This window comes from Calonectris borealis, chromosome 1, assembly GCF_964195595.1.
Source record: "Calonectris borealis chromosome 1, bCalBor7.hap1.2, whole genome shotgun sequence".
Taxonomy (NCBI): Eukaryota; Metazoa; Chordata; class Aves; order Procellariiformes; family Procellariidae; genus Calonectris; species Calonectris borealis.
The window spans coordinates 62973860-62992056 of record NC_134312.1 but is presented as its reverse complement, the minus strand read 5'-3'; the positions used below and the strand labels follow the sequence as shown (position 1 = coordinate 62992056).

General features: G+C 37.8%; 1 protein-coding gene across 2 annotated transcripts in view; it reads left to right on the top strand.

The window, feature by feature from the left end:
* MYBPC1 (myosin binding protein C1) overlaps positions 1-14323 on the top strand; it is a 42790-nt gene extending 28467 nt beyond the window's left edge. The window contains exons 22-28 of one of the 2 annotated variants that reach the window (XM_075157631.1): positions 635-774; positions 2491-2650; positions 4180-4316; positions 5227-5413; positions 10217-10275; positions 11720-11759; positions 13584-14323. In XM_075157631.1, coding sequence (XP_075013732.1) covers positions 635-774; positions 2491-2650; positions 4180-4316; positions 5227-5413; positions 10217-10275; positions 11720-11740 — 704 coding nt within the window. In that variant the 3' untranslated portion in view covers positions 11741-11759; positions 13584-14323. Of the gene's footprint in view, positions 1-634; positions 775-2490; positions 2651-4179; positions 4317-5226; positions 5414-10216; positions 10276-11719; positions 11760-13583 lie in introns of those variants that run through there. The other variant, XM_075157637.1, reaches the window with a different exon arrangement.
* The last annotated feature ends 3874 nt before the right edge of the window (positions 14324-18197 follow it).

The following is an 18197-nucleotide window of genomic DNA, read 5'->3' as shown; positions in this document are numbered from 1 at the left end:
TGTGGTCTCTAAGTAAACCTCCCTACACAATGGCAGGTCCCTGTTGGAACATGTCAGTCTCTTTTTTTCACTGTTATGCTTTTCATGTTCTTGCCTATCCAGGATGCAAGCTTTTTCCTGTTGAGTGGTATCCATAGCCAGAAACAGTAGTACATTCGTAGAAACTTTGACACAAGTATGTGGAAGAAATCCTAAATGTTGAAAGTACATGAAAGTAGAAAAGACAGACAAGAAAACACACTTACTTTTCATTTTTACCGATCTATTTCTTTACATAATAGGCAAAACTGGTAGCACAGCCTATATAATGATTGTCTGACTTTGCCTTTTAGGAACACATCTTCAACTGGTTTTAACTTTTCCAAAACATCATGTCCTTATGCAATTAAAGAGCACATGCATATTAGAAACCATACTGACAAAATGGTCAAGTTAAGTTTTTCACAATTCTGACATGTCTTAACTTTGGAAAGTTTTATTTTGCAACGTCAGCTTTCTTTTGACGTTGGTTTTGGCATGTGCATGTTGTAAGAAAGAGAGAGAGAAATCGAACTAAGTGGAAGATGTGTGTAGGAAAGAGAGAGAGAGAGAAAGCAAACAGTGGAAAATGTCAGCTGCCACATTTTTGTTACAGACCGCCCAGGCCCACCAGAGATTGTAACTATTGAGGACGTCTGGGGAGAAAATGTAAATTTATCATGGAAGCCACCAAAAGACAACGGCAATGCTGCCATTACTGGGTACACTATTCAAAAAGCAGATAAGAAGAGTATGGTAAGTAATAAGGTGATGTTTAAAAGGCTGATGTACTCATGAATTCTCCCTTTTAAAAATGAAAAACCTTACATGCTTAAATTGATGTAGGTGGACAAAGCACTGATCAGTCAGTGCTCAGAAAATCTGCAAGGCATCTCTAAAAATTCTAAAAATCTCTGTTCACTGTATCTAAAGCCTAAAAATTGAAATGTTTTCAGATAGTGCAAAAGAGGAGGACTAAAAAGGAAAGGACAGGTGGATTTGAGGGAAGTAATTCTGCTTTTTTTCCTTTATCTCAGTAGAGAAAATAAAACCCAAAAATATTAATTCTGAAGTCAGCAGGTTGCTACTAGAATCAAAATGTAGTGCTGCTGTTTTCAAACCTGTAACGTCATCTTGTGTAAGTCATTGCCACTCCTTACTATCCATGGCAAAATGGTACATATGTAACTCGTAAACTGCTTTGAGATTTACAGATGAAAAGTGCAATATAGAGATGTTTATTATTTTCATTAAACTAACATGAATTTTACACTTCCTTAAAAGTCAGTAGTTGGATTCTTACATTTAACACTTATTGCAAATTTAAACATTGGAAATCTAGGACAATATTTTGGGAGTTGCCTTATCTAAGGGAATCTTTTTGCCACCCCCCCCTTTAATATGTTCATCTGCTTCATGGTCTGATCAATTCATTCTTCCTGTGCCACTATTTCCCTTCCCATCCTTCATTTTTGCTTTCTCTTCGGACTGTAAGAAGAGATGGTCTCTGTACAGCGACCAGAGCAATGACGTCCCCTGTCTCTAAATCACTGTGTTAAGGAGGAAGCAACAACAGTGTCTAAGGTCCAGTGTGTCATGGATCATTCAGGTCATAGTGTCCTTGTATTCTCCATGGTGTTGAATTTTGCAATTCTGGCACAGCTGGCCTTCTACAGAGAACTGTTTTCCCAAAAGGCACTTTGGCTCTTAAAGATGACCAGATATCAGTGCAAACTGTGGCACAGGGAACTCAGCACAAGTTCATCTTTAGAAAAGCAAGAATGCTATGTAGGGCAGAGTAAAGAAAAGCAAAAACATTGCTGAGGTCCTATTGCACTTTATATTAATTGCATTTTTAGCATTAAACTCATTCATCTCAGTTTGTTATTTAGGTATTGTGTACTAGGATAGAAATCACACATCCTGTTACTGCTGCAAGACTAAAGCGCTAAAACCCATCTCCCCATCTGAGCCTTTAGATAGCAGAGGACCACCTGCGTAAAATGACATTTCTCATGGACACTCAACCTGTGGGACAGGGGGTAGATTAGTGCATTGGCCTCTTGCAAGTACATGTTACTGCAGACTAGTACATACTACTACTTTTCTTATCTGCAGCAGTACCTTCTCTGTTAGCAGTGTGGGCTAGGAGTGAAGGAGCCTACCTTGCCTCACACAATACAACCTTTGTAATATTGGATTTCCTAAAACGAACCCTCCCAGCTAAGAGAGCGTAACAATTCAGTAGGGTTCACTTTCCATTTGGCCTTCACTGCTCAGCAGTGAGCTCTGTGGTGTTCTCATTATCACTTATTTCAGACAGAATAGTTAATTATTCACAGCTTCACTATTTTAGTGTCCATTAACATTCCCTTAAAAGAAAAATCTTACTCCTACAAGCTTGATGATTCTTCCAAAGAGTTAATGGCTGAGGGGTGCAGGAAGCTTACTCTCTGTGTTTGTGTCTTTCAGGAATGGTTCACAGTAGTTGAGCACTACCACCGCACCAGTGCCACCATTAACGAGCTCGTCATAGGAAATGAGTACTACTTCCGGATCTTCGCTGAAAACATGTGCGGCCTCAGTGAGGATGCAACGATGACCAAAGAAAGCGCTTTGATTGCAAAGGATGGTTAGCTAATTATCCATTCCTTGTCAAAGGGAAGGGGTGTGTTAGGAGGCTGGAAGGTGATTAGAGGCAAAGGCCCTATCTCTAAAGCATTCAGATGCATTCCTAGCCCCAAGACCAGGTGCAAGTAACAGCTCCGACATTTCATATTAGGACTTCTTTGTTTGTCCACATCGTTCATAGTTGGTTTTTTTTTAATCAAGAGTGGGACATTTTTCCCATGTTCCCACGTTTCCCATTTTTCCCATGTTCCCATCTACGATCTTGGATCTCATACTCGTGTCACCACTGGCAGATCTAAGTTGAGAAGAGCTGGAAGAGGAGTAAAGAAGCTGTTCTGTTAGAAGCGGTGGGTCACTGCCTCCCAGTGGAGACTCGGCATCAGCTGTGCATTTCAGGCAGGATCCAACAGACGAGCGTAACCCCTGCTTCACAGCCTTTGCAGGTGGAGCTGGACAAATTATGATTCTGCGGTCAGAAATCCTGACATTTCAGAAATTGTCAGTTTGAAATGGTACTGTAAACTTAAAAAAAAAAAAAATTAACCGCCCCTTTATGGAAGGGAAATTCTACAAATAGGTGGTTTAAAGGAAGAAAATCAATCCAGATTACCTCAGTTTGGCTGAAAGAAAGCAATACATGACTGCCATGATGCAGAGGACAGACAACCTGTACAAGCCACAGTGACAGGCTGAAGGACTGAAGGCCCAGGGTACTGGACCCCACTTCCATTATTAGAAAGAAAACTACCTCTCTTTTAGAAATGGGATCACAAACAAAAGAATGGCTATAGGAATTGTTTTTCATCACTGCTAACTTGCCCTTGTCATGAGAGCAAGTATCAGGCCTAAGCTGCACTAAAGTCAGTACGAGAGCTTGGATCAGGCGTCAGTGAAGCAAAGATGTTTGATGATACCTGTGCACAGGAATAGATGTCAGTCCAGCTGTTTTAAATGCCAGTTTAGTTTGTGGGTGAAGATGATTTATTGATGGTAATCTCCATTGCAGAGCAGGGATAAAGTGGCAGTGAGAAACTAGATTTTACTACCATATTTTCCTTGGACAGAAACTACATCCCTTCAGGTATCTGTATTGTTAGTGCACTGTATGAAGCAGAAAGAAAAATAGATTTTCAGATACAGAGCCAGTTTGTAATCAGAACAAACTGTGAAAAGTAATTGGCAACAGAGTGAACATGGCTTGTCAAGGCAGGCATCCCGCAGTACATCAGTCAGGATCCATCCCGTTCTGTAACACGCAGGGCATGCAGGCAAAGACACAGCATAAATGTGTATTATTTTGTATACCACCTACTCAGGAAACAAAGAGGAGCTCTCAGACATCTACCCTATAGCGTGACCAAGGGCTATAATCACTTCCCAGGCTCACTTCCAGCCTCCCCTACAAGTGCAATTACTAAAGTCAGGTTGGTCCCTAAAGCAGTGCAGATCAGAACAGATTCAGACTCTGATGCATGGGTATTTAGCTACACGCCAACACTCTTTTTATAATGTTTTATTTTCATTTCATAGGTAAAGTCTACAAATACCCAGTTTACGACGATTTTGACTTCAGTGAACGGCCGTTGTTTACTCAGCCTCTAGTCAACACGTTTGCTGTAGCTGGTTACAACGCTACTTTGAACTGCAGTGTTCGGGGCAACCCCAAGGTACAGCATGGCTCATAACAGTATCACTTAAAACACAGAAGAGTTTAACCTGACAATAAAAATTGTAATACCATTTTTACTATTTGCCTCACTCACAAGCCAGGCTGAAGGCAAAAAGAGTGGTGCAGGCTCTAAAGAATACAAAAAAGGATCTACTTACCCGTGTTACAGGCATTATAACAGTTCTAAATCCACAGATAACTCAGTGAAAGGGCAGAACCTCAGGAGAAGACTGGGCTATGCTGGGACTGCTGGCACTGACAGCGGCTGTACAGTTAATATATCAGTAAAGTTTGTTACTAAAATAAAGCCATAATCATTCTAGAAAGAGTAATTATGCTTTAAGAAAGCGCATTGCAGGAATACTCCGGGGACTACGCTGGTTCTCAGACCCACTGTGCAATGCATCTTCCAGTTTCTTTCGAGTTGTGTCTTCTTGTGATCTCTTTTCTGTTGTGAAAAACTGAACTGACCTAGTAAAATGAGAACTCAAGAGCGTTTAAGAGCACGTTTGCTGTTCACTCTTCACCTTCACAGTTTCTGACTGTTCTGTGTGCGATACTGTGAAAAAACATGCTTTTTTTATTGACTTAAGAGTAAAAGGATGTCAAAAGCTATCGCTCAGATGTTTGCTATCATTACACAGCACCTCTTCTGTTGATAACAGACTTATACTTATGACTTTAATGATGTGATAGGAGCTGCACTGGAAAACTAGTGCTTAAAAACAGATACATGATGCAGCCTGTGTTTATGTTTGAGTTAAGAATTATAGTTTCCTTTCTATCACTGTTTTATCTATTTTGTGTCATTTCTGGATTACTCAACTTCAACAGAACACCACAAAAAGTGATCAAATATTTAAGTTCATAGGTTTGTGCATGTGGGTTTTCTTCTGTTTTTACCACAGCCCAAAATAACCTGGTTGAAAAACAAAGTCATTATAATGAACGACCCAAGGTACCGAATGTTCGGCAACCAAGGTGTCTGCACCTTGGAGATCCGCAAACCCAATCCCTATGATGGAGGTACTTACACCTGCCGAGCAGTCAATGAACTTGGAGAGGCAGAAGTTGATTGCAAACTGGAAGTAAAAGGTAAGGGTTTTAAATCATTGCAAATGCCCTGTTTGTCTGAACACTATCTACACAGGAGTCAAAAGTATGCAAGGCAAATGCAAAAGGGAGTTCAAACAACTTTTTTAACTTTCACAGATTAAAATAATAACTTGGTTAGGACAAAATAAACTATATTGATTGTTTTGTTTTCTTTTTGAGGACCAATGTGCTGTGCTTATGCTATATTGTCTTTTTTTCTCCCCACACCAATTCACATATTCAGTGATTGCAAGGACTTTTTCCACAAGTGACAACACGGTAGACTACCTCTTAGAGCTATGCCACTTACCTGACAAACTCTAGTAAGACTCAGCGATAGAGCTCTTTGGGAAAACATTAAAAAAATCAGCTTGGATAAGAGACAGATCTCTGAAGGAAATGGCAAGGGGAAAAGGAGAGAAGGAAGAAAGATTAGTTCAGGGCAGTCTTTATCTGCCTTAATATTATGTATTAAACAAACTGAATATTTGCTTCCAAGGAAAACTTCTTAATGTAGTTTGTTAGCGAAATCATGTAGCAAAAAGCAGTATTGTTCCCAAGGACACAAGCTAGTTGATACAATAGCTGTATTTGCTTTAAGAACAAAGTAATCAAAACCATGGATTTTGCAAATACAGAGAAAGAGGACGAAGCAGGTTAGCCTTCTACAACTGAAGACATATCTTTATTTTCATTACTAGATACATTTTGTCTATTCCAGGTAGTTTAGCGTTGACTGGGATAACAGGAATGGCTATAGAATTTGGATTGGACTATTAATGAATAATCTCAGGACCATATTTTTCAGAAAATTACTTCCTAGAAAAAGACAGGGTCATATTTAGTTGGACTAACTCCCACCGAAGGCTTTTGCTTCAACTGTGGAATAGGCTAAGTACTTCTGAAAAAAATAATTTGAGGTTATAAGTAAGGAAAGCTGTCTAAAGCCAGCTGATAGGAAGTGTCTAACTCAGGAATTTAGAGGGAATTTAGGCTAGCTGAATATGGTCCTAATTATATCTTTTCCATCACGCTAGTCTATAATGAAAACCATAATATTTAATATCCTTATGGATTGTATTGTGTTTATTTTGGATTTCACTTTCCTTTTTCTGTATTTTCTGATGTATCTTGTCCCACAGCTCAAATCTGCTAGCAAGAAGCCATTGCAATAAATATTTGGTCTATGAAGTTGAACATTTAACTAATGTAATGAAAATATGCATAATATGTTTCTTAATTTTCATTATTTATTTTTAAGATACTGTGTTTAAAAGGTGATGTTCTCATCCTGGACGTATGATTGTTTTCTTAATCAAAGCAAACTTGTTATTTCACAGTGTAACAGAAGACCTCATCACCTGAGAAGGCTGCTTGATCTATTTTTTCATTCTGAAAGGCCAAGTTAGTTTGCTAACTTTCATTAAACTTCCGAAGTCCCCAAGTCCTAAAGTTCTTATGCACGTTTACACTCAGCTGCAACTTCTTAGTCTTCAGCACTTTGCTTGTAGTACAACCAAATACTACATTTTAAATACAAGAAGCTGTTTATTTCTGTCCTCTGTTTTACAAATACTTTTTTACATATAATGTGCAGAATACTGTGAAACACTTTTAAGATAAGAAATAATTTAACTAATAACTCTCCATTTTAGGAAGTCCAAACTCTAAATGTTGCCATGGATTACATATTACTCTTCAGTAATTCCCTGTCCAGCTGTTGTGAAATATAGATGCTTCTGTTGATCTTGGAACTTTTTTTCACTGAATATCAGGATGAATTAGTTTGCTGGTTTTGAAGCTTAATACAAACACCATGTCTTCATTCAGGCTCTCTTTTAATATGCAACAGTTTCCAAGAAATTGTTCACCAGCAGTGGAAGCTGCTTTATGTTAGTGTTTGTTAGAAGTGTGGATAGATTTTTGCCTTTGATCAATACTGATGGGGAATTTAATTTCTTATATTCATGGACATTTATGGACTGGTATCTGAAATAGGCTCGGAATGCTTAGATCCTTTTCCAGTCAATTAGAAATAATGTCTCTAGGAAAAAAAGCTACAGATCTGTTTATTAAGTGTTACTAGGTACAGTTAGTCCCTGATGATTTTTGCTGACAAATGTTTATTTAACTTTCATAAGTCGAGTTTGCTGAGTAGCGTTCTGAAATGGAGAGCACTCTGTTCACAGGTTGGAATTTGGGCAAGGTACATGATACACTCTGTTCACAGGCTGCCAGGCCTGTCCCATTCACAGCTGATTCTTCCCATAATGGCTGCATTAAAGATTAAAACCAACAAATTATATCTGGCAACATGGCAGCAAACATTTAGGGTAGACAACAGAGCAGTGAAGCCCTAGAGCAGATTTCCTGCAGAGGTTGTACAGCCTTTGGTACTTTAAGAGCAGCTTAGAAAAATGACAGCAGTACAATTTGTTAGGATTATGATATGCACTAAATGACATCTCAAGATTGCTTCCAGCTCTGTGAGTTTGAGATTTTGACTCAGTTCTTAACATTGCCAACACACCCTAGCACCTCAGTCAGATTCAAGTATCCCCCGATCATTCATCCCACAGGAAGCCTTGGATAGATGCATGGGCTTTACATCACGTCCTGAGGGTTGCAGCACATCCTACAGTCTCAATTTCTCTGGCACCTTATTTTGGGGTTGCAGCTGAACATACCTTTGCTACAGTGAGAATGAGGCTGTAAGAATTACTCCCCTTAGACAAGATTTAGTTCAGCATTTCCCACTTTTAAACAAAACCTCCCACACCACTGAGGGTGGGTGTAAAAGGCTTGTAGCATAGACATTTCTAGACTCAAAACACCTTCTTTCTTCTCAAAGAAAGTCCTATTTACTTTAAAAGATCAACTGAAAAAATGGAATACTATGCCATAGACATCTTGCTCAGAGCAGTACTTTAGTTTTGCATCACACCTGGAAGAAGTCCTGAAAAATGCAGGCTGTTAGGATCCCACCTGGGCTGTGTGTTGTTTCTCTCTTCTTAGTTATGTGATGGGCTGCTTCATTAACCTAAATACCACCTCCCCTAGTTGATGGTTGGTTTCTGAACCCAATCTCCTATCAACCACCACCTGGTGCAGTCCCACTTCCTCCCACCAAGCTCGGTATTGTGGTTCTCTCCCGACGGTTTGGGCTGTGAGTGGTCACCTTTGCTGAGATTCCTCTCTCCATCCTGGCAGGTTTAGCCATTACTTTAGACTCCTTTTTGAAGACTGCTTAGACAAGCAATTTGTAGGGCTTAGACACAGGACAGCTGTTGTAAGGGTTCAGTGCTGACACTCTTAACATGACTGGCAGTTCAGCTGATGAATTCAAAGAGAATAGGATTAAGCGAATGCAGCAGCTGTAGCTTGGCAAACCAGGGTAGGCTCAGGGTTTGCTGTACGATACAGACACAAATGAGTATTAAACAGCCGGAGTATAAAAACATAATTGCATCTTATTTCACTCTTCTATTGACTTATGTGTTGAATTATCATTCTCTTAAATTTCCCAGCCTGTTTGTTCATTTAGGAGGGCTCTTTGGATGACTGATCATCACACTGACTCAGAACAAAGAGTTACGGATTTCTGACTCACTGGAAATGGATTGCAGTGTGTGTGTATGTGTGTCTGTTTTCATATGTATAGCTTTAAACTGGTTCAGCTTTACTCCAGCAAGTAACAATCAAGGTCTGAATTTGTAAAATGATGAGGTGCCGTTGAATGTTGCCTGAATAAGCCCAACAGGCTCAAGGCTATGCTGCCTATCTGGTGAATGTACTAGCTACAGTGCTATTCTTACAGATCTTTGCATAGTAAGTCATGCTAAAGAGCTCTATGCCATGCAACAGTATATATTGCAGTAAGTGAATTTTCCTTATGTTGGCTAGAATCTATTTTATCCATCTATTTTCGAGGTGTTGGAGATCTGAAATTTATCATGCATATATGTAAGCCCAGTCCTAGGAATGTCATAGAACTGCTCACAGAACAGTCTAGGATTTTTGATTTTGCAGAGTATTTGAACAACTGAGTAGCTATGAATACTCTGGCTATGAATACTATCAATCTTCTACTTTTTTAGCATTCACTTACAGTATTTTAGGGCCAAATTAAATCCCTTAGTTGTTACTAAATTTAACGCTCATTTCTTGAAAAATAATTAATGATGATTGTGAGCACAATAATAAAAAAATAAAAATAATGAATTCTTACTCTGTCCTAAAAAAAAGGGTTTGCATTTACTGATGTTATTTCAGACAGACAGTACTTCATTCTTGTGTTTTCAGTTTTGCTGAGTGAACTTAAAGATGGCATTTATATGAGCTGCTCAGTACAACTGCACATACAATGGCTTTTTTTGTAAATATAAATAGATCTTAGACAAAAGAATAACTCTACCTCATATATCTTGAAAGATGCTGCATACACAGAATCTAATTTTATATATATTATATAAGGAAAATTCAAAATATATATCTTTTAAGTTTGAGGTAGATCCCTAACTATGGCTTTAAATCTCTCATTACAAGCAGTAAGAAACTGATTCCTTATCAGCTTCACTGAGGTCAAGGAAGAGATTCAGATAAAGCATCGTGCTGCTTTTATCATGAAGCAAATGTTTTTAGAGAATGTTTATCTTAAGAGTGAAATCAAGGTTGGTGATCATTCTAATAGGTCGATGATAGCAAAGATGCTGTTTAAGAAATATTAAAAAATAAGGTGTTAAGATCAACTGGGAAGAATTTCAAATGCGAATAAATACCACTGTAAATATTCTAATTCTGCAGTGATATATCATGGAGTATTTAACCCAGGAGAACCATTCTTCTTGGCGGGCAATAATCAGGTTTATAACAAGCATACTCCTCTGGACATTCCATTTCATTCCCTTCCTTTCTTTCCACATGTAAACGCATTTTCTGCATGCAAAGTGTGTATTTATTTGCTTTTTTAGATTAAACTAGCTAGTGTCTCATGGCATACAATGTCTATGTCACATGAGCAAAGAAGGCCAAATTAATCAAGAATATGGGTATTTAACATCTGAGTTAAAAACGTTTTAGATGTATTTCTGCTATGCCACTGGGCATAAAACTACCTGTACCTATAAAGGATTTATTTAATGAGTGTGACTACCTTTGACCAGAACACTTAGACATTTCCAGGAGAGAGAAATTTGAAAAACAGCCCTCAGTTAGCTTGTAGAATTATTGAAAGAAGTATCGTAAAGTCATTTACTATGCTTAAAAGGCATTCTTTGTTACAGAATTATAGTCTTTGGTTACACGTTAGTGCTGAGAGTGATAATCCATGCCTGAGCTTGCATTACAGAATCTAAGGATGAAATCTTGATCCAACTGAAATCACTGGAAACTTTTTACTTACAAGCATATAATTTTACTCCATTTCCTCTGGAGCTTATTTTAAATTCAGGTTCAGTGGGGTTCAGAGAATTTGGTTCTTTCTATAGAAATGTGTTTGCTTGTAACCTTGCCCAAATCCAGAATATTGGCGGTGCAGTTTTAAAATGTCAGAGATGCCCAGAAACTAGTCTCCAGTATATTATCCATCCAAATTTACTATTTTAAACCTAAAACATGTTAAGAAATTAGGCTAGATAATGTTTCTGTAGTGTTTGAAATATTAAGGTATTTATCTTAAATGGCTACAATAGGCACAAAGTTGAGTGCTTATATATATACACATATATAAATATATATATATATGGATGTTTTATAGAGTCAAAATGTTTAATTAAAGGTAAGGGCTCCTATAGAGTAAACAGCATGCTTTAAGTAATGTAAATGTGGATATGTGACGAAGTACATACTTTAGTGCACAGGTACGTTATTAGTCTGTACTTGATTATTTTGCCTTATAGAGTTTCGACATATATATATATATATATGCTTCAGTGTTATGTGTGTGCTTTTTTCCCCTGATGGAAAATACTATATATATATATGTGTTAGCTTCCTTGAAGCTACGTTTGGAAACTTTTATCATAAATGTCAGTTGCATAATTTGGTTCCAATCTATCTTTTAGACTAATTACAGGCGTTATAGTTACTTGTACATATTAATATAGCTTTTACATATTAATGATAATTTTGAAGTGGAACTGGATCCCTACCTTTTACTCTTCCTGTGCTTCTATTCCTACGTATTTTACATGACTAAGGATTAAAACGTCATCTTGACATAATTGTAAGCATAATTTCACTCAACATTTTCTCTCTACTTTTGTGTTTGCGATTAAATTGTTACTTCTCTTTCTCTCTCTTCCTTAGTTACACAGTAAGGATTTTTGAATGTATATTGTCATCTAAGGTAAGCTTTCATATGGTTCTTGCATATGAAGCTTATGCCTGTTTACACGTCATACAATGTCTGCCTAGTATGGCATGATTTTCATTATTTCACTTAATGAAAATATTTTTTAAAAGGAGTAGCATGATAGTTTTAATGCATATAAATCCAGATTTTTATAATAATTTCTTCTTACGGTAATTCCTCTTAGTAGTACATCCCACTACCTTCTAATAGTGCACGTTTCGATGGAATTTAACAGTGCATGAGTTAGCATGATTAATTAGCATGAATAAAATGTAAGTAATAAAAGAGAATTTTGCATTTACAGTCAGTTATTTTCATTTGGGAATATACCTCTACATAAATGAAATATTTATTCCACAGCTAATTTCATTTAAAAATGAATGATTCGTATCACAACTTGCACTTCGTGAGTTGAAAAGAATGCCAAAAAGCATGCTTTTTTTTGTCTGTATTGTGCATCTACCTAAGGTCGGGAGCGAAGAGTTCTGCAACAATGACGGTATTAAATGAGACAGCGCAGTCTCATAATCACTAGTAACTAATAGCACTTTAATTGGATAATCCTTGTGTTAATAAAGGTTATAAAATCCTAAAATCTGTACTCAGGATAAGTGCTATATGTAAGTATCAGCTCAGTTGCGTTTAGCTGAAGCATTCAGACACAGTGATATCTTCATCCTGGCAATGTACTTTTTGCTTTAAAGCTTTTGGTGTGTTCCAGAAAAGGCTCCAAAGGTAAGTGCAGTCATTAGCGGGTGGTTTTGCAACTTGCAGAACAAAATACTCCTGCAGACTTGTAAGAGCAATAGTAATGGTACCTACCTTTCTTATCCCAAATGCCACCCTTCACCATAAGAAAGGGGACACTAATGTTTTTAGCAAAATATTTCTCTTTTTCGCACTATTCCTTCCAAATATAATTTGATTTCAATGAAATTAACAGAAATACCCATGTGTTTAGTTTCCCTGACATTTTTTTTAGTGGCATGAAATTGCACTCCTAACGTGGATTATTTGTATTAAATTACTACTTCTACATCAGTGGGATCTGGGGTGCCCTGGCTGGTGTGTAAGACACTACATACATGTTTTTCTGGGCACTGAAAGAAATATTTTGTCTTGGATTGCTAAAATTACTAAATGTTCTTCAAATACCTTTTGCCTTGTCCCTTTTTCCAGAACACCAGAGAAAACATTGAGTACTTCCAACGGCTTTCTTATAAGCCTAGGTTTCTACTATAGCAGTGATTTAAAATAGGTTTGGTTCAGTTTTTTACTCACGGTGGCTAGGTCACAGTCATAAAGCACATGTCATCCCAGCTGTTATTTTCAAGCAACATGGTAAATATTTTGCTAAATACTTATAGACCATTATAAGACCCAGCACTAGAGTAATTTGAATGTCTCTGCATGTTTTGCACAACTCGTCGTAATCAGGTGTTTTCTACATTGCTCCCTCTGGGCTGACTTCCATCTCTGACTATACTCCATCCAGCCTGATGGAAGTCCAGGAGGGTTATTTGAGGTGAAGCTTATCATAGACTACTGCATGGGGTGAGATAAATGACTGAATAGATGACATCCTAGAAATGAAATTCACCCTGCGCAAGAGGACAGGAAAGTTCTGTGTAGTACAGATATTAAGTAATGGTTAATTCTTGTGCTGGACTTTTGAACAGGGATGAATTTTATCCCATCTCAAAATGAAGTATGCAATAGGACTGACTAAATCTTTGTTGCTTACACCAGAAAATAAAGGTACAAAGCTCCTGCTCCAGGGACCTTCAATCTGAAGATTGTCTTATTCCTTGTCTGTAGGTGGGCTTTCGTTCTTCAGACTATTGATGGATGGAGTGCCTCCGCATATCATTGATTCATATATGCGTGAAGTACTGGCAGACAAAACTGAGGGGAAGTGAGAGTCCGTCCACAGTGTTTCCTCCCACTGCGCTGGAAATTGGTAGCAGAATTACAGCATTTTAGTTCTTGCAATGACAGAACAAACGTGTGGTTGGGAATTTTCTTTTCTTTTTTTTTTTTCCTTTTTTTTCTTTTTGTTTCTTATTTGTTGTTTTGTTTTCCCTACCTGCTCTTACTGAAAAGAAAGAATACGCATGGATTGCTTTGGGGTTGAAATGAAATGAACTGAAGACAACACACGTTTTGTAATGCTCAGCTTTATTTTCTGTTTGATATTGTGTTCTGTTTTTTAATGAGGAAAGAGGAGAAGCTGTGTAATAAACATGAGGAGGCTGTCAGAGTTTGTACTCAGTGGTACAAAGCATATCTTTCTCAGACTGAAAGTACATGGATTAGCCAGTAGCTGTGCAATAAGACCCTTGGAATACATACCTCTTTGATTATGTATCTTATTCACCTGAGAATTGTTTAACAGAATATGGTTTTACTATAACATAATTAATACATACGTACTTAATGATCATTTAAGCTGAACATATCTTCCTTTAGAAGTTCTGATTTCCTAAATCCAACCCATCAATCTCTCAACTGAAATTGTTTTATTTAATGTACAATAAATATGAAGTGTTTAAGATCTATCAAGTTCTTGTTTACTAATTTTTTTTTGCTTTTTTCTGCCTCATCTTACCACATTTCTTATTTAATTTCCACATACTGTAAAGCAGGAACTTGAGCCCACTGCACTGAGTGGAAAACAGTATCAGCAGTCACCTAACCCAATGGGCTTGCACTTTTAAGATACACGACACAGAATGTGAGTGAAGATAAATGCTATAGATACGTGCAATTTTGTATCTATATGTTTCCAATACCTTAAATATTATAAATACCAACCATGACACCTTGCATCATTCTGGATCCGTGCCCTTCCTCAGCAATTCATGGAGCTCTTGTAGGTATCGTAGCAGAAAAGGGACTCAGACCATATCACTAGTGAGTTTACCATGCAAGGCAAAAATGCTTTAGATACGGTAAAATGGCTACACCATTTTTCCAACTCTAGTGTCATTAACCTCCAAGTATTTCAGGAGTGGGGATGATCGTCTGTAAGTCTCCAGCAAACTCTGAAGCATGTGAGACACAAGGTTACACCTAATTCGGCCAGGTGTCAATTCCCTATTGCCCTGTCATTTATTTACCAGTTCTCACTCTGGCTGTATAGATAGGGTAGGTTATGTGCTTACTGACTAATGATTGCTCTTCAATTATGGTTTACAAAGATAAAGGTCTGCTTAGACCAGTAGTACATTACAAGATGGTTATTTGACGTCAGCGCATTTTCAAACATCCAGCAGTCAGTAATTATGCAACAATAAAAGAATGTGTTACTATGATCCACCACTGCTCAACTGGTGTTTTTTCACTTGAATTACCACTTCTTTCACCTTGGGGATCTGAATGCATTTTCTTACTTAATGTTCTGTAAATCTGACTCGCTCTGAGATCCTTTTTCTTCCTCCTCTCCTTCCTATCTTTGCGATTTCTTCTGTGCTGCCATCTGTGCAAGGAAGCAATTCTCCATTCCCAGTGATCCTGGACACCCCCCCACCTGCATTTTACCCTGCTCCTGCCAAAATCAGTTCTCTCCTACACATTCATTCACACCTACACATGAAAGAAGGCAACACATCTACTAAGAAGACAATTCCATAAAGGATTAATAATTTCTCTTTATTCTGTATCTCACCAGTGACTCGGATCTCACTTCATCTGTTTTGAAGCGGAGAAGGCTGTGGGAAAGAGTGAGTTTGAATATATACCATGCAGGTTTAAGCATTTAAGCACATGGTCCTCATTTAAAATAATACCAGTCTGCTGAGATACAGTCAGCACCAAAAGCTGTAGTTATTTTGAGTTTGTGCTTTTCAGTAAGCCAAAAAGGATGTGCATAGCCATCTGCACTTTGTATGCAATGATGTTTACAGCTTCAAGCTTATGTATCTATCTGCCTCCTCAGTCTTAATGTACCATACATAATAACCTGGAAGCCAGCATAAATCCCAGCTTCTGTAGGCTCTCTGCCGACGGAATTAGTTACTCTAATTTCTGCCAGCAGTGTTAAAAGACAAGCTGAACTAAGCTACTTTTCACTGTGTGAACGGCAAGTGTTATATTCAGATGCCCTTAATTCCCCCCCGGTTGCGCTGCCCAGCATTTGCCACGGGCTGTCCCTTGGGCTCGAGACACACCACACCAACAGAAAGTACTGGGTATCGGGCCCTGGGTGGAATTTAGATGAGTGGGCATTAGTGTGCTATAAATTCATACTCTCACTAACTATGCTGACCAGACAAGACTCTGGATTAAAAATTAATTGAAAATGACTTTGAGACAAATAATAGGATGGGGTGGGATAGGAAAGGGATTTCTAGTAGATCTAAAACAGGCTGCAGAACCTTAAATAGAGAATAACAAAAGATAAAGTTTTGATTTATGCTGATTCGCCTAATGGGATTCTCCAGGGATGGTGTTTGACAGATGAAATAAAGTGACCAAAACCACAGAGTTAAGAAAATGCTAATGAAATCTGCAGTTAATACCACCTTTGGAGAATAAAGACGTACCAAAGACAACAAAAACTACAGGCAAAACAACCTAGAGAGAATAGAAGCAGCAGAATATCATGCTGTAGAAGATATGGCCCAATGCTCCCAGGAATAAATTTCTCCAAAGTAGGCTCACATGGAATTTCCAGGAAATTAGTGAACCTGAAAGAGACCTAGGAGTAACAGAGGACAGCAAATAAAACCTCGACACATGAGATAAAGTAACAGCAAAACACAAAAGCTCCAGGAGAAGTGAAACTAGTCATGTTTTTACGGCTTATGGTTGAGTTCCTTGATGTCTCATAATATGTGAAACCAGTTTAAGTCTTCAGCTAGTTGCATTATTCATATTATCCATTTGCTATGTACACTCTCCATCAACTAGTACGTGCTGAGGTTATAGTTCAGTAGCACCTTTAATAAGGATTTTCTTTTCTGCCCACTTTCACATATCTGGTAGGAATTTAGTATTTTTGAAAGCTCCTCCTTGGGGTTGTTTGACTTACACAGGTCAAGGAAAGTTATTACTTGGAGAAAGAAGGCAGACCCAAACACGTATACATGCAGAGATACACACGCAGAGAAGGAAAAATGATAGTTAATTTTAAAAAGTGTTTTAATTTTAAGGAAGCCAGAGGAAAATATTTTGTCTTCTCTTGGCTTGCTCTCCTTGCCCATGGAACGGCATTTGGTATATAAATGTTACTGCTGTATAAATACGGATCCATTCTCAGATTGCTGTATGTGGAGCTTGATGCAGGCATTGTAGTTACACATTTGCATTGAAAGATCATGGCCAGTGTCAGCCCATTTTTCCCTCACTGAAAACAATCTCACAAATATAGAAAGGGGAGGAAAAAAAACACATGCAAATCTTTTAAAGAATGCTTAAATAGGGATATGCTGTATATAAGGAGATGTTTACTGAGAGTCAGAATTTTTAAAAAATATTCCTTTTAAAAAAATGTTTCAAGCTTCCTGTACTTCCTTTTAGAAAAAAAAAAAAGTACAGTATTGCTACCTTTTACAGAGCACTGTAAAGGGAGACTTACTTTATTAATGCCTTTTGTTGCATTTTGGATTCTGAAGGAAAAGGTGTTCTATCTGAAGTACAGTGTACTTACTGTCACTTGATTTTCATGGCTTGCTTTCCTGACTGACAAGTAAAGCTGCTGCTTTGCTGAAGCAGAGCATTTGGAAGCAAAAGTGTATCCTGAATACTGAGGAAGCACTGGAAGTCTAAACACACTGGACTTTAAATTCTGTTCTCTTGTTCTATGCTTTGTTGCTGAATACTTTTTAAATTAAAACAAACCCTTCCCCAAGCTCAGTGATAAATTCAGTAGGCAATCTATTTCTTCCTCTACTCATTTGGCCCTCACTCTTTACACCACTTACTTTCCCCTCCATTTCTTTTCTTAGTTTGTTTTCTCTTCTTTTCATCTTAGTATCACAAAGAGCTTGAGCAATCTCTCCATAAATACCAGTATCATTATGTTCATCAACCACAGTGATGCACAGGGTATTAAAAGAAAGTGTTTTACCTTCTTCCAAATCCAGCAATTCCAGTGGACTGGGGATTTGGCTGGTTGTCAATCTAATTGTCACATTTCCCTGTGGCCATTGTCTAGCTGGCTGTTATTGAATCCTTCTTCATTATGTTATATATTACCCCCTCCTTTGCTGGCAGTTCCTGTTTTGGCCCCCAGTCCCAATTGCTGTATCATACTGTATTTACTGAACTGTAAATGAAATCAGCAGATGAATGACATAGCACTTGGGATGCACATATTGTACCAAGGGATTTGGAAACCACCCTTTTGCATATGTCACTCATTTCTGACCCTAGCAGTAGCAAAAGCTACTCAAAACATATTATCAGACAAAGGGAATCAGCTCAATCTGA